General features: G+C 44.7%; 1 protein-coding gene across 1 annotated transcript in view; it reads left to right on the top strand.

Moving 5' to 3' along the window:
- The window catches only part of MAP4K5 (mitogen-activated protein kinase kinase kinase kinase 5), a 1,870,683-nt gene that overhangs the window by 776,637 nt on the left and 1,077,257 nt on the right, over positions 1–16,789 (top strand). Inside the window, exons 16-17 of the mRNA XM_069638985.1 lie at positions 2,518–2,562; positions 7,591–7,633. Coding sequence (XP_069495086.1) covers positions 2,518–2,562; positions 7,591–7,633 — 88 coding nt within the window. The remainder of the gene's footprint in view (positions 1–2,517; positions 2,563–7,590; positions 7,634–16,789) is intronic.

The raw sequence follows: 16,789 nt of genomic DNA, 5'->3' as shown, positions 1-16,789 counted from the left end.
AAGGCAACTGCCTTTTAGTTATCACGCTCAGCTATAATAGTCTATCTACTAACCCCGGAAATGGGGATGCCTGGGGCAGAATGGAAAAAGTTACATCAAGACAAGAGAGGGCGGTGGCACTAGCACCCTGCTGAAACCTTTAATAAGAACCCTGAAAATATTTATGGGATTTGGCATATTATTTGAGCCATCTGTGACACCATGCAGTTTAGGATTTCTTATCCATCCGTCTCATGGGAGCTCAATTAATTGGTGACATCCTGGATTTTCCCAACATTGCTTTGTCCTCAAATGTATTTTACTTTGAAACAGTATTTACTTCTTGTATAAGCACCTAACAAGCAAACAATAAATACATAAAATAAAATGTGCACATAGCTGGAACACCGAATGCCTAATTTCCCTGTTCTGAACGTTCAGGAGCCCTGTCTTCTAAGGTAAGGTTCTCTTGGCCTTTGATTAGAAAAAGAACATATGTGGCTTTCTTCCTTTTCTGCTGGTCTCCGCAGACCTTCAGCTAATAGGAATATGTCACAAGTCCTCTATAATACTCCTCTTTACACGATTAATTTGATATTTGGGGCAGGTGCCAATCTGCTGTGAAGGCATCATGAAGTATGACACAGGCATCAGACTTAAAGTTCAAATAAAAAATGTTAATTAACTTAAATGTCTGGAAGGTTGAAGGCCCAACTTGCCCTATGCTAAGGTGGGATTTCCCTACCTGAACGAAACTAAGGAAAGTCTGAGTCAGAGTTCAACTTAAGTCTGTATGTGTCCAAAACCTGTCATTACCCTCAAAACTACAATTAACCAATGTGTATTGATGTCACAGTCAAACGAAATCGTGTTCAACTCAAGGTTCTGAGCTTTTTTCAGCTCCCAGCTTACTTTCAGCTCCCCTTCCGCAAGTACAAGAAAGTTCCATGAAAAATTCTCAAAGTTTACCGTTTCCCAATTCAAGGTTGTATAGTTCTGAACCAATACTTGCGGTTCCCTTCCCCAAGTTTCCAGTAACACAATCCAAAAGCCAAAGGGGTCTTGAGACTCCGCTCTTAAGACACCAAATGTGGTTCTTGGAAGCCTCAGAGTACTCTTTGCCAAGTCTTCAATTCTGCCACCTCTACTTGGTATAGTATTTCCAAAGAAAGGAGTCTGAACAGGACATCAGGTCAACTTAACCTTCTTTCTGGCCCACGTTGCCAGCTCGTATGCAGTGGTTTCTTTAGGCTGTTCGGAGTTATTAAGTTTCACCATACAGAGATCTCTGGTCTAGGCGCAGTTATTAGACCACACGGTCCACCTATTGCAGGTCACGCAACCAGGGCCCCAGGACTCCTCAGAACACACATACAGGTTTCCTTGGCACTTGCTCCTGTGCACCAAGTCACCTTCACTTAGCTCCTTTTTTAAGTTAAGTTTTTCTTTAGTTCAACAGCAGTGTTTCCTTATTGCAGACCCGTATTCCCTCGCAGTCTTGTTGGAGCGCTTCAGAGACTCTTTGCCCTTCCGACACTCACCGGCCTTCTATGCTTTAGTGGCGCCAGCCAAGCTGGCCTGCCTTGTGCGTCTTCCGCACACAGCAGCTTTTGTGCCTCGGTCGGCATGCGGGCAGCGTCCTCTCTGCTCCAGCTCCACGGCAGCTCCTGTTGCCCGCTCAAGGGTGTGGAAGCTACCAGGCTTGGTGAAATCACTCGGCACAGCTGCATCAGGTCCCCAAATTCCACTAGGTGTCTTGTGTCTTGCCGGCATCCTGGTTTGTGCTGCTCCACTACCACCACAGCTGCCTCACACGTTGCACCCCGTCTCACGCTCCTTCTCTCTTCCTCTGTCTGACTGATCTCCATTTATAAACCTGCAGTCCCTTGACAGGCTGCGGGTGTGGCTGACCAATTAGCCCTCCCTGACCACAATCGGAGGGACATGCCTGACCCTCACAACTCTTAGAAGTCTTCTTCCTCATCCCAGTACCAAAGTGGTGAAAAGAGGTAATCTTCACTGCTCTTGGTGGTCTCTTCTTCGTCCAAGTACTGTCAAATTTTACATGTGAAAGATTGAAGGGAACTGACTTATAATATCCCATCAAGGATGGGGGAGCATTAGATTGGTTGCCACTAAGGAAAGGGGGATATTGTGTCTCGCCAAAGGGCACCCCACTCCCAATCCTCAAGGGCCCTTCACCCAAGTGATCCTCCCTCGCTCCTCTGCCCCCAAGGTCAGGATCCAAAAACGATGGCTTTTCCCTGGCCACCTGCATGGAGGATCCAAGGGGAGTAGGAGTGAGAATACCTCCCCTTTCTCGCACTGCATAAATCGGTTAATGGGGTGCTAGGCGTAACTTAATCACCATACGGGTAACTTTACCTTTTGTCTTGTGCAATGGTCCCATATAATTGTGCTACTTTCTTGTATCTAACTGATTACAATATCCAACTGATGACAATTAATGGGATGTCATGTGTAAATATAAATAATTCAATATTGTGTGCTGTTTTCAATTTTATAACTTTTTTCTAGGGCGCCTCTTACACGATTTGGTGATAGCTTTGAAGATGCTGAAGAGTAAGTGCATTTTTCTGTGGCATTTCTTGCATGTGTTGGCATAGCTGCATCTCTTGGTCAAGCCATTTAGTAATGTTTGTACTGCACATTTAGTGAAGTGAGATTGAAACTGAATGTCATTTAAACAGAACATATTACGCTACACATTCTTAAAAGAGGTATTTGTCGAGGGTTTTACATTTAAAAAAAAAAGAAAACTGGGTTCCTTTCAAATGATGTATTTCCCTTGTTTAATGATACTTAAAAATAAGTTTTTTTTAAATAAAATGTCAGTGTGTACTGTGATGGCATCATGAGTCAAGACACATACAACAGATTTCAAAGTTCAAATAAAATACTTTTATTAACTAAAATTTCCGGATGATATATGGCCTGTCTTGCCCTATGCTAAGTTGGGATTTCCCTACCTAAAGAAACTAAGGACTGTCTGAGTCAGTAAAGTTAAACTTAAAATTCTGTCTGTGTCCAAAACCTATAAAACAGTTCCACAAAGTCTTGGGGTTCCCTTCCCCAAGAAGATAACACAGTTCCAAATGGGCCTTGAGGTTCCAAAACATCTTTTGCAGCGCCTCAAGCTGCTGCAGAACGAGGCTGCTAGGGCAGTTCTTCGCCCTCCCTGGGATGTTCATATAACCCTGCTGTTGCGGCATCTCCACTGGCTCCCCATTGAGCAACGTATTAGGTTCAAAGCATTGTGCATAGTGCACAAGGCCTTCTATGGATTAGGTGCTGAATTTCGTCAGAATAAATTTAGTCTGTATATACCTTCCAGGCCTCTTCGTTCACAAGATCTGAAGACTATACAGCCCCGTATGGGACAGGCTTGCTCGTATGGGTGGGCGTGCATTCTCGGTGGCTGCTGCAAAAGCCTGGAACCAGCGTCCTTTCCTTCTGCGCAGCATTGAGTTTCACTTACTATTTCGTCGAGCACTTAAGACTCTCCTGTTTTAGTTTCTTCCTGTGGATTGGACGGATCGCCTTTAGCTTAGCGCCAAGATGCCTTTGGGCTTATGCTGCGCTCTACAAGTTTAATTATGATAAGATAAGAGAAGGTTCCATTCCCCAAAGCAACAATGCAGTTCAAAAAGGGGTCTCAGGGTTCCCTTCCCCCAGATGACAACACTGTTCTGAAATGGCCTCAGTGTTTGCTTCCCCAGGGCAATGACATACGTCTAGACGTCTCAGAGTTCTCATCCCCAAGTTCAAAGCAATCTCTAAAACTCTCTTGGGGCTGTCTCTTCCACAAAGAAAACTTAATTCAAAAAGGGGGCCTCAGGGTTCCTCTCCCCAAGGCAAGAAAACAGTTCACAAGGTCTTAGGTTTCCCTTCCCCAAGACCTCGACTTGTACAGCTTGCCAGCTCACTCTTTGTTTATGTCTCTTAATATCCAAAACTAGTTCCAGGTTAACTTTACACTGCTTCTGATTCCTTAAGAGTTTACATAGATTGCTCTCTTCTGCTTCCACTTCAGCAATCTCTTTCATGCATATCTGTATGTTTCCTTGACTTTCACCAACAGGGTATCTTCGGTCTAGGCGCACTTGTCGGACCACCTGGTCCACCCATTACAAGCCACACAACTGATGACCCTTGGCTTTCTTGCCCACACAGGTTTCTTTGTCACTGTCCCTGTGCTTTGGTTCACTTATATTTTGGTTTCTCCTTGCCAGTCTCTTGGCTTTGCCACAATGTGTTCTTTTCACACAATTCACTCTGTGGTGTTAACTATCATTCAACTGACACTAAGAGAGGTAGAGGACGGGGTATTTATACTGCTCCACCAAACAAGCCTCCAAACTAAGGATAACCCTTCACAAATTATACAAAAGGTTTGGTGGACAGTGTACTATCATTCACCACATTACCTTCACAGTCTTCAGTAATGTTCATCACTTGCTTTGTCACTTTCGCATAGGATTCGTTAATTGCCTTTCAGTATGTATTATTTGCGTTTCACACATACTTGTTTTCCATTCATAAGCTTCTCAAAGCTTTCCTTTAGTTCAGTATTCAATAATGCTTTATTTACAAGGCTTTCTCTCATAGTTCAACTTGGTAGTATAACCCCTCACTTTAGGTTCACTTTCCTTTGCATATTGATTTTCGTTCATCCAGCAATTACATTTGCTTCACAATAGCCCCATGAGCACCCTGGTACAAGTGTTCTCTTTTGTTCTCTCACCGGACCCTGGCGGCCTCCGGTGTGTCTTCTTTCCCTTGCTCTCTGCTCTGCTTCCACGTCCCTGTGATGCTGTGAGCCATGCTCGCACTTTGGAAACCTCTGTGAGTTGCATGCAGCTCTGTTCACCACTCGCGGATGGTGCTGGTAGTTTGCAGCACTGGGGTCTCTTCCGTGCCCCACAGCTCCGGCTGTGGGCACCTGACCAAGGAGGCGTGAACAGTTTTGACCCTTCCGTGGCCCGCCCAGGCTTCAGCGTCTGTCTCTGCTGGGTATTTGCCAATGCCCTGACCTCAAGGCAGGACTCTCCACGGCAGCCTCCCTCTCGCCAGGATTTCTCTCCTCGCAGGCCGGACGTGCACAGCCTGGCTACTCTCCTGCTGGCTTCTCTCTTTGATTGTCAGCTCCACCTTTTATGCACCTGCAACCACTTAACAGGTTGCAGGGGCGAGTCCTTAAGCCTTGCCTGACCATAGTTATTGGTGTTCTCTGGACCTGCCTGACCCTCATAACAGCCTTCAGACATCTTCCTCGTCCCAGTACCAAAGTGGTGAAATGACATATTGGTGTGTACTGCTCCTAGTCGCCTCTTCTTTGTCCCAGTACTATAGTGGTGTGACTGAGGAGGAATGACAGAAAGGGATTGATAACGGCTAATAAAGGTGGGTAGAGGATATTCTGATGACTTATGACTTCTTAATTTCACCAGAGGGGCTGAATGTGGGAATATACTGTCCATATAATAACGCATTCTTGTTGTAGTTTTCTTCCTTAGTCCCCCTGATACAGGGGTTTTATCCAGAGGCTAGTTTTAAAAGAAGAACTGGAGCGTGTTTTGGCAGTACCCTATAAAAGCCTCAAGGACTGAGGATTCTTTATGGAATGGAAACGAGATATACCGTGTCTCTCCTGATGACTTTCTTCTTCCACTCCCCAAAGATCCTCTAGCAACCCCCCCCCACACCTGGTGATCCTCCCTTGCATATCCACCCCCAGGGTTGGCATCGAAAAGCAATGGCCCTTCCCTGGCACCTGAGAGGAATACCCAAGGTGAGTAGATGGGAGGACGCCCACAGGTTCTCCATAGTCGCACACTGTGACTCTTACTCTGAAAAAAGAGCAACGATAATAAACGGTTAAAACATTAACAGATACTCACACGCTCCTCTTTGTGCCTTCTAAAAGATTTACAGTTTCTCTTTAAATTAAAAGGTTTTTCCCAAGTCATCTGCATTTTCTTATTCAATATCCCCAGTCACAGTCATTGCGCAAACGTTAACGTGCACGTCCAAAGAAAGGAGTGGGAGCATCCCTGTAACAATGACAACAGTTCTGCACAATCCGTTTTCAGGGGTGTAGAGAAAAGGGGTAGGACGTGCCCATTTTATTTGTTCTTCCACTGATTAGGTCCTCTTGCATTTTGAGAGTTTTCTCATTTAACCATTTTGACAAATCTTGTTTAAAGCATTGAGTGGATTTCTCATAAGTCTTAATCAGAGATTCCATTAGAGGAAAGAAATATTCATGTTAAGCAGGGATACATTACTGGCAGCTGAGTTTAACTTTAAAATAACCAATAGAAATTCATTGACAAGGTTGAAATTACCAAATATAATTTCTATCATATCTATCTATCTATTTTATCATATCGTATCAAATGCAAAACAGAGCTGAAGCTAAAGGTCTTAGTGTAATACATAAACATTAGTTCAGCCTAAAAAAGGCATATACTGCAAGAGGTTTTCATACTTGCAGACCTGCCATTTAGATGTGTGAACTCCCTGTTATTATCATGTGTTTGACAGGCTGATATGCATCTATGGTGTGCCCCTCAAATTCTGTATTTGGACAGTACTCCTTCTTCTCTCTTGTGTGATACTACCAAAGACAGACATCATGCGTGCCTTTCATTGCATGCTCCCCATATCATTCTCTCCTTTTCTTGTACACAGAGGGCCACTCTTTTTTTTAACGTTTTAAACTTTCTTTATTGAGCCTCTTCACACTACCATATGTGTGTAAATAAACAGAAACAATCAGATGTATTATGTGTATTAAATCTGCAACAGCAACAATCTCTTGATGTTGGCTCATCATTCATTGTAGATTGCAAATCATTGAAAGCCTACTCTCCAATTGGGTATGTACTACCCTAAATAAGGCCTTGGAGAGTTGCTGTCTCTGCATCACTTCATATGGTAGCTATCATATGGAGTATTGAATCCCCATTAAGCATCATAATCTGGTTGACCCTTAGTCCTGTTCCTCTCAATCATCTTCGTGCATGTTGGAACAGTTTTTGTCTCCATAGTTCCTTCAAGGAAATTCTGAGTGACACTGCTCTGAATCTGCTCACAATCCTCCATCCTGACATGCTGGGCAGAATAAAATGTTCTTCCCAGGGTGCTGATCGCAAATTAAATATCATCCACAAAATGCAGCACAGTTTATGTGCTAAATTGTACCCAATGTATTGTTATAGTATTTTTGTGCATTGGCCTTATCTAGGACTCTGTATTCCTTGAAGATTCTATATAAATGCTCTCCCCCTTTTGGGGTTCTTTAGTAATGGACGGAACATTGGCATAATTGATGCTATTAATACCCTACAGTCCATTTCTTCAAATTATGCTGTTTGTGAGTGAATGCATTTGTTTATCTTTCTGGTGTCCTTTGACAACCATTTTACATAAAACTGGTTAAAAGGCCACTGTCTAGTTTCAGGCTAATTTACAGTAATATTGTTTTCACTAGAAACCTTGCTATTCTATTAACCAGCTGCCTTGAACCTATTCATAGAGGTGATTTTCCAGTAATAAGTTGTTAATTTTTTTATTATTCTTCTCTAGGTCAACTCTGAAACGAGTGGTACCACCTCCACTACCTCCTAAGGTAAGAGTTAACGGTTATTTTCAAGGTAAAATATGTTGCCGGTATTGATTGCAATTGCTACTTTGGTGAAGGTAAATAATAAATGAAAACTAGCATTGTCCTTCTTGGGATTGTCAAAAGATGTTGGCTTATAAACTGTGCCTCTGCCCCAATTGAGGATGCTAGAATAGAATATATTTGGCATCAAGGACCCAGCTTGCTAATTTGCAAGCCCCTAGGCAAAATTAAGTCTCCCCAAGTTGTTTAATTTCTACAGACCTCACGATAAAAATCGCCTTATTTCTAGAATACGAGGCATGAGAGTCGTTTTACAACCTTTGTAAACAATTTTCATCTGAGATTGGTTGTAACCGGCCACACTTCTTGAATTTCAATAATAAAAAAACATTCTTACCAGGAAATTTTAAAGTCCTTCGTTTTAAGACAAAAATGATAATGAAATTCTTAGCTTACTGATAAAATACAGCAATCTCCACCAGTTGAAGAGTTCCCTGAGCAGAATGCTTTTTCTCATCTATATCGGAATTAAAATACTTATGAGAGAGCCAGTGTGTATGAAATGTCATATTTTTCTTCAAAGACAAGATCTGATTTATCCACATATCATTGTTCTTCCGCTGATGAACTAGAACAAAACAGTCATCAGTGCTGAAACCTCTATTGGTAACTGATACTTGGAACAGAAAAAAGATGCACTGTCTTCTCTCTCACTCTGCAGATTAGTTTAAAAGTAAGTTAAAAAAACATGGGGGGGCGCCACTTTATGAGAATCCACTGATTTAATGTCTTTGAAATTCTGCTCTTAAATTTCTGAAAATCCTATGCGCTTGCAGCTTTTTTTGTGCAACATATTTTGGTGCTATTGGTCCCCTGGGTTACTTTCTGGGTATGAAATATGTCCTTAAACCAATATAATGGACAACCTAATGAAAAGACTTCATGTTATCAACAGCAGATATACACGACAACAGATGCAAGTTTCAAAACCTTTTATTTAGAAAAATCAGCAGGGTTGGAGTAATTCCTAGCTAATTTTAACTCTAACATGGGCATAGTCTCGACCATGAAACAAAAGAAAAACAGTTCTCATCAGTCTAAGTCAAATTATGAGGCCTATACTAAAGGAACCTAACCTAGCCCTCTTTCTCTAACAGCAAATCTGTACAGGGGAAAGAAAGACATCAAGATTGTTATCAAAAGAAGTGTCAGAATGGCTTGTATAGTAGTTCCCTTCCCCACGTTTACTAGCACAGGGGTTTAGAAAGTTCAGATGGATACGTGACAGGCACAGTTTCATCAAGTTCAGCACACTCTGACTTACTGAGGCACCTGCACAGTTCAACAGCTCATTTAGGCTCTCTTGCTCTCGTTTTCCATGTACAGTTCAGTTCTGAAACAATTAAAGTACCATCGTCCTACACAGGCCTTCCTCTGCGGGACTCAAAACCTGTTTCAATGTTCCCTTTTCTTTAACCGCAGCACACAATGTTCACCTTCATTTCACAGTATTTCAAAATGCACTTTCCGTTCTTCAATAGTTCATTACAGGGCTCGCTCTGCTGGGCTCGAGCCTGCCTTTTCTTACTTTGGCCGCTTGGCCTTTCACAACTGTTTACTTTCAATAGTCCATAATTCTTCAGCTTCCTAGGTTGCGTATACTTTTCCTGTATTTGCTTTGCTTAATGTCGGTTCTCAATTGCTTCCTAAATCTTGCCTTCCCTTTTGCACAGAAAGTTACTTTTATGCAGAATTATAGAGTATTCAGAAGGGACAATGATTCCTAGCTAACCCAACTGTCAATCTGTATCCTTTCTCGTCTTACCATAACAGTTCTGTTTCATTAAACATTCTGCAGTTCTATCGCAACCTTTCGTTAACACTGCTCCCCCGCCTACTTCTAACACAAGCTGGCCTTCAGATCAATCACTGGTCGTTTACTGAGGGGGAGTGGGGAGGGGGCTTTCTTCAGCGACGCCTTCCTGCTTGCTTCCAAGGCCGTCGCCTGCAGCCTTGTGTTTCCTCCCCAACCTTGCTTCGTGCTTAGGAGGGGAGCTGGCTGTCCTGGAGTACCTGCAAGGCGTGCTTCTCGGTTGCACACACTGTTCTGTTCAAGTCGCTCACACCTGTCTGCAAACACGGGGCTCCAGCAAGGGTTTCTGACGCTTGCAGCTTTTCTCGCGTAGTCCGTTGGCCTGCCCGCTTGACAGCACCTTGCTCCTTTGACCTCTTTGGAGCTGCTTCTCTCGGCTCCCAGTCTCGCTCTCTTTGTGCTTGTGCCTGCCACCTTTTATCACTCTGCTAAGCGTTAACAAGTCTGAGATGTGTGTGATTGAGATGATATGCCTGACTCTGCCTGACCTCATTAGTGTGACATGGCTCTAGATATCACACAGGAGGTAATCCTCATCCGGTTATTCCTCCTCTTCATCGTCTAAGTAGTTTGGGGAAGCTGAAGTGGGGACTATAGGTAGGGACTGTGATTTCCGGGATAGTTAGAAAAGGGGGATACCATGTCTCACCATTGGGTGTCCCTCCCTCACTCCCTGAGGACCCCAAACCTATGTGATCCTCCCTCGCATGTCCACCCCCAGGGTCGGGAGCCAAGAGTAATGGCCCTTCCCTGGCCACTTGTGTAAGAGATTCTAGGGGAGTACAGTGGAAAAGTCCTTAGGTTTTTCACACTTAGCAATAAAGAGATTAATCATTTTTCAAGTATATCAAGAAAAACAAAACTGAGAGTTACTTGTGCATTGCATAGATTTATCACTAGGCTCCGACCCATTTACCACAGTAGCCCAAGCACATCAGAAATCTCTCAATGGCACCTACATCCCCAGAATATCCCAGTCATTCTTAACTTCCACTCTTGAAATTAACACATTACTATCTCCCCATTTGAATTTTTCTAAAGAGAAGGTTATGTTGAGACTGAGAGCATTCTTTCTCCGGAAGGTAGTCTTAGACTTCCATCTCTTTCAAAAAATCCTTCATTCGCATGGATTGTCCTCCTACGTATTCCTCATTTTATGATATTCGTATTCGGCAGCTTCGCTGCTTTGGATTTTTTTTTCCGGCAGAGGGCGCTGTGCACGAGGTTGTGGCGTCGATGTCCCTCGACGGGCTCTGTACCTTGTCGACGTAACATCAGTATAAATAGCCTGTGCCGCGCCCGTTGGCTTCAGTTCAGTTTTTCCGATTGCTTTGCTCTCGAACGGCGCGCTTCGAAATTTTCTCAGAAAATGTTGTCTTCATCTACCCCTTCTACACCCAAGACGGGGTTCAAAAAATGTATCGACTGCGGTTCGAAGATGTCGATAACAGATCCTCACTGCATTTGTCTTTTGTGCCTGGGTTCAGATCATCGACCCGGCGACTGTGGCTCCTGTCAGTCAATGACGGAGAAGGCCCTTCGTGAAAGGAAAGGTAAACTGGCGGTGGGGCGGGGTGCTTCTAAGGCCTCTTCGAAGCCGTTGTCAAAAAGACATCAAAAATCGTCCGATTCGAAAGAATCGGAGCGTCACAAAAAACACTCTAAGAGATCCCGATCTCGTAGTAGATCGAGGCACTCTTCATCTTCCTCTTCAAAAAGAGTTAAAAGAAGACATAGATCTCCCTCGTCATCATCTGATACATCTACAGAATTGGTCCGATGCCCGACTAAGTCGGATTACCCAGGAAAATGGGAAGATTTTAGAAGAAAGATGATGGAGGTGTTTGAGAATGCGGCCTCTAGCCCCTCAAAGAAGCCTCAAAAGAGCCAGACCCCGGTCGCTCCATCGGACAACACAGGGAAGTCAGGAACTACTGCGGTAAAACCCAGTAGTATGGGTGAAACTCGTAAGACTCGAGTCGACGTCAAATCGTTGAGGAATCCTCCAGAGTAGAGTGTTTCCCCGACACTGCATAAAAAACAGAAGTCGTCGAAAACATATGCAACTTTGTTGACGCCATCGGCGCAACAGCTTCGGCATCCAAGACTAAAGCGTCTTCGACGCCTTTGTCGAAGACTCCATCGGTGTCGTCGAAGATTCCTTCGATACCATCGAAGGATCCTTCCATTCCCTCGACGAAAACTCATGAACAAGACAGGAGATTTACTCCATTACCAAAATCAGACTTTTTAAAGTCTATGTCTTTGATAATAGATCCATAATCAAAAATGAGAGACCTTTGTGAGCCTCTTCACTCTGCTAGTGGCATTGATGTGTCACCTGAGTTAGAATTTGCGAGACCTGACCCTGTAGAACATGCAGATTCAGGGTACAGGAGTTTAATGAATAGTGTGGTGGAATATATGGGTTGGGGTAGAGCCTCACCCACCTTTGGGATGATATGACGGATATTCTAGATCGGGGCCCCCAGAAGGACCCAGTTCTCCCTTTCCATAGGGCACTTCAGAGAACAGTAGAAAAGAACTGGGAAGCTCCTGACAACATTGCTGCCGTAAACAGTAATTTCCCTAAGAAGTATAGATCTTCTACTTCTGATCCTGAGTATTTGAACATACATCCCACTCCAGAAAGTCTGGTTCTTCAGGCTGCAACTACAAGACAGACTGCATATCCAACTATCCCTCCGGATAGAGAGGATAAGAAGGTAGATGCTTGGGCCTGTAAAGTTTTTACTTCGGGTAGCATGGCTTTAAAGTCAACGAACGTCACCCGTACCCTGGCCAGGTTCACACATACCCTGTGGGACTGCATTTCAGTGGCGGCTGAACATATTCCGGAAGGCGAGGAAAGGGAAGGCTTCCTGAATATTGTCAAAGACGGAAAGGAGGTAATGGGGGAATGTCTCCAGTCTGGACTGGACACTGCTGAAAGTATCAGCAGGTCCATGGCTACAAGCACAGTGCTACGCAAGATTTGTGTGGTTGAGAAAGTCGGGGTTTGCACCAGATGTGCAGTCCAGACTTATCAACATGCCTTTTGATGGCTTCAGGCTGTTTGATAGTAAGACTGATGAAAGCCTAGAAAGACTACAGACCTCAAAAGCGGCAGCTAAATCTCTTAGCGCCTCCATGCAACAGCCTCAGAAACCCTATTCGGGATCATCTTCCTGGAGGGTTCGTCCTTTTCGGTACTACTCCTCTTTTGGTAGAGGAAGAGGACAGGCCTTTCAAAGAGGCAAAAGAAATGTCACTTGCGGTGTACGAGGAAAGACTGCAAAGCCATCCTCAGGAACAGCATCTTTACCATCAGCCGCTCCTGCAGGGGCCTCCAAATCACTCTGAGGCCTTATCACACAAAACCCCAGTGGGAGGCAGAATCTCTCAACATCTGAAAGAATGGCAGGGCATTACTTCAGATGCTTGGGCACTGGAAACAGTAGCTCAATGTTACTGCCTTCCTTTCCTAAAAAGGCCTCAGGACTATCCACCGGGTACCAACTCTGCCAAAATTCCAGATCCGCTCCTGTTGCAGGGCATTTTAACTCTGCTAGAGAAAGGTGCAATGGAACATGTACCTGTAGCGGAGAGGAACAAGGGTTGGTACTCCCCTTAATTTCTCATCACAAAGAAGGACAGAGGATTGAGATCCATCTTGGACTTAAGAAATTTGAACAAGTTCCTCAGGAAGGACAAGTTCAAGATGGTAACCCTTTCTCAGATCCTTCAGGCTCTGCAACTCCAAGACTGGTTGGTATCATTGGACCTTCAGGGTGCTTACTTTCATGTGCCAATCCATCCCAAGCACAGAAAGTACCTGAGGTTCGCAGTTGGCTGTTCTCACTATCAGTTTCGAGTTCTGCCATTCATGCTGACCTCCGCCCAAGGGTTTTCACCAAGCTGATGGCGGTGGTGACAGTGAGTCTAAGGAGAGGGGGGATTCCCGTCTACCCATACCTGGACGAATGGTTGATCAGAGCACGTTCTCCCGAACAAGCTCAAAATTCGGTCGATCACCTGTCACTTCCTTCACAAACTGGGCTTCTCCCTCAATTTCAAGAAGTCCTGCATGATACCATCCCAAAAGCTCCAGTTTATCAGAGCAGTTTTGGACACTTCATTGGGCAAAGCCTCGCCTCCCGAGGTGAGAGCTCTCCACATTCTGCAGATGGTAACAAAGTTCCAGAATGCCCAGCATCTGCTGGCCTTCAATTTTCTGAGGTTGCTCGGCCTTATGGCATCCTGCATTTTTCTGGTGCCAGAGGCCAGATTGAGAATGAGATCCCTTCAGTGGGCCCTCAGAACGCAGTGGTCCCAGTTCTCGGGGAACATGTTGGATCTTCTGCAAGTCCTGAGTGCAGTTGCTCAGGCACTACTATGGTGGGCTTGCAACGACAACATCCTCAAAGGAGAATCTTTTTGGCAACCATGGCCGGAGATAACAGTAGTAACGAATGCCTCACTCAAGGTTTGGGGACCCCATACCAACGATCTGACAATCAGCCGTCGTTGGTCTCCATCGGAGTCCAAACTACATATCAATCTATTGGAGCTGAGGGCAATCAGACTAGCTCTGAAGGCCTTCCTGCCCTCTGTACAGGGAAAGAATGTCCTGATAATGACGGACAACACAGTGGCCATGTACTACCTCAACAAGAGAGGAGGTGTAGGGCCACTACCACTGTGCAGATAGACAATGCAGCTCTAGTTCTGGGCAATACAAGAAGGAATCTCTCGATCGGCAGTTCACCTAGCCGGAGAGCAGAACACAGCGGCAGGCGCTCTGAGCAGGCAGAGCACAGTCTCCCACGAGTGGGAGCTAGCTCAGGAAGTCCTTCTGGAGATCTTTGCCCTTTGGGGAACCCCTCAAGTGGATCTGTTCACGACCACGGTTAACCGGAAGTGTGAACAGTACTGCTCAAGGGAATTTCCTCCGAGAGGAGCTGTAGGAGATACGTTCGTGGTGGACTGGAAGTTTCCACTTTGGTACGCGTTTCTTCCATTCCCCGTGATTCCTCAAGTAATCAGGAGGTTGAGAAAGTTCAGGAAAACCATGCTCCTTATTGCCCTGGATTGGGCCTGGAGGACGTGGTACCCGGACCTTCTGGACATGTCCATCTGCCCTCCAATACATCTTCCGCAGAGAGAGGATCTTCTGTCGCAAGAGGAAGGTTGGGTTCTCTATCCAGAGGTCAAGACACTCAACCTTCACGCATGGTTTCTGAGAGGTTGAGATACAAGGATTGGGATCTTCCGGATGACGTTATGGAGATTTTGCTTTCAGCCATTAGGCCAGCAATGAAATCTTTGTACCAATGTCGTTGGAACAAGTTCAGTAACTAGTGCAAAGATAAGGATGTGGACCCTTTACAATGTGGCATCTCAATGGTGCCTTCTTTCCTATTGCATCTAATTAAAGGTTATCTTGCTGCGCTGTCCATTTTCAAGCGCTCCTCGGAAGAGGTTTCCTACTTCAAAATACCATTAATGATTCAATTCCTGAAAGGCCTCTACACTCATGTCCCTTGAGGCTTCTAACACTAAAGACTGTCCTTTTAGCCTTAACATCAGCCCGCAGGGTTAGTGAACTACAGTCTCTTTCATGTAAACCCCCATATACTATGTTTTACAAGGACAACGTAGTTCTTAAAGTTAAACCATCTTTCTTACCAAAAGTAGTTTCTGACTTCCATTTGTTACAAAAAATCATATTACCAACATTCTAACCTCCTCCTCATTTGGGCAAAGAAGAGGAGAGATTGCATAGACTGGACCCTAAAAGGACTCTGTTTTTAAATTTCAAGAATGTCAAAATTGCGTCAGGATGACCAACTTTTTGTAGGTTATACTGTCCATAAATTGGTATTAACGGTGACAAAACAGACCATATCCCGATGGATCATTCTAGCTATAATTGAATGCTACAGATTGGCGGGAAAAGACCCACCAAATGGGCTGCGAGCCCACTCTACTAGGGGAATGGCTACTTCTGTGCTCTGAAGAGGGGATTCCCTGCAGCAAATATTTGTTCAGCTGCAACATGGGCATCAATGCACACCTTCATCAAGCATTATTGCTTAGATGCTTCTTCCTCTAATGAGGGTTTATTTGCCAAGGTGGTACTTCATTCCGTCCATGAGAACAATAATTAGTACTCCCACCTCCAAAATTACCACTGCTAAGGGAGTCTATCATAAGATGAGGAATATGTGGAAGGACACAATCCATTTGAAGAACAAGTTACTTACCAACTGTAACGTTCTTTCGGCGGGATGTTCCTTCCACATATTCCTCATCACCCCGCCCATCCTGCCCCGCAGTGCAGTTTACGTTACTTACACTTTCCTCTCACAAAGAGTCTGTCTGTCATGAGGCACGCTTGGGTGTTCCTCGAATAGTTCCTCTGAAAAACAGAACTGAAGCCAACGGGCGCAGCACAAGTTATTTTTACTGATGGTGACGTCGACACGGTACGGAGCCCATCGAGGGGCATCGACGCCACGACCTTGTGAACAGCGCCCTCTGGCGAAAAAAAAATTCCAGAGCAGCGAAGCTGGCGAATACGAATATCATAAGATTAGGAATACGTGGGCGGAATATCTAGTCGAAAGAACGTTACAGTTGGTAAGTAACTTCTGTCTTTTTTCCGCCGCCTCATCCTTCCAAGCCAGAGAAGCGATCCATTGGCAGGATTCAGTGCTGGTCATCAACTACTACATCTCCGGGACGAGGGATGGCGGGAAGGATGACCAGCTTTTCATGGGTTATGCTGGTGCCTGTGCTGGCAGGGCCTTGACCAAACAAATCCTGTTGATGTGTATCAAACCACTGCATTTCAGAATGCTACAATCTGGCTGAAAAGGATCTGCCTGTAGGTCTTGGAGCTCATTCGACCAGAGGCCTAGCTGCTACCTCTGCATTGCAAAGAGAAGAGTCCCAGTTCTTGTCATCTGCCAGGTGGCTACCTAGTCCTCACTGCACATTTTCATCAAACATGGAGCTTGCATTTCCTCTAAGGGCAGGGTGCACATTTTGGTCAGGTGGTCCGCTAGAGCTTTCTGGTACATGGCGTGTCCTTGCTCTTCTCCCTCTTCCAGATATACGTATTTCTATGGCAGTCTGTTGTAGATGAGGAATCTGTAGGAGGAAGGACTCCATTAGAAGAACAAATACCTCTCAGGAATATTCTTTCTGATGGATGTTCCTTCCACTGATCCTCATAGCCCTCCTAACCTACCTTGCTTAGTGGATTGCGTGTTCACCTTTCG

Source organism: Ambystoma mexicanum, chromosome 14 (genome assembly GCF_040938575.1).
Source record: "Ambystoma mexicanum isolate Mex_15411 chromosome 14, UKY_AmexF1_1, whole genome shotgun sequence".
In the NCBI taxonomy this organism is placed as follows: Eukaryota; Metazoa; Chordata; class Amphibia; order Caudata; family Ambystomatidae; genus Ambystoma; species Ambystoma mexicanum.
The sequence above is the reverse complement of the archived record's forward strand: the minus strand, read 5'-3'. Positions and strand labels throughout refer to the sequence as shown.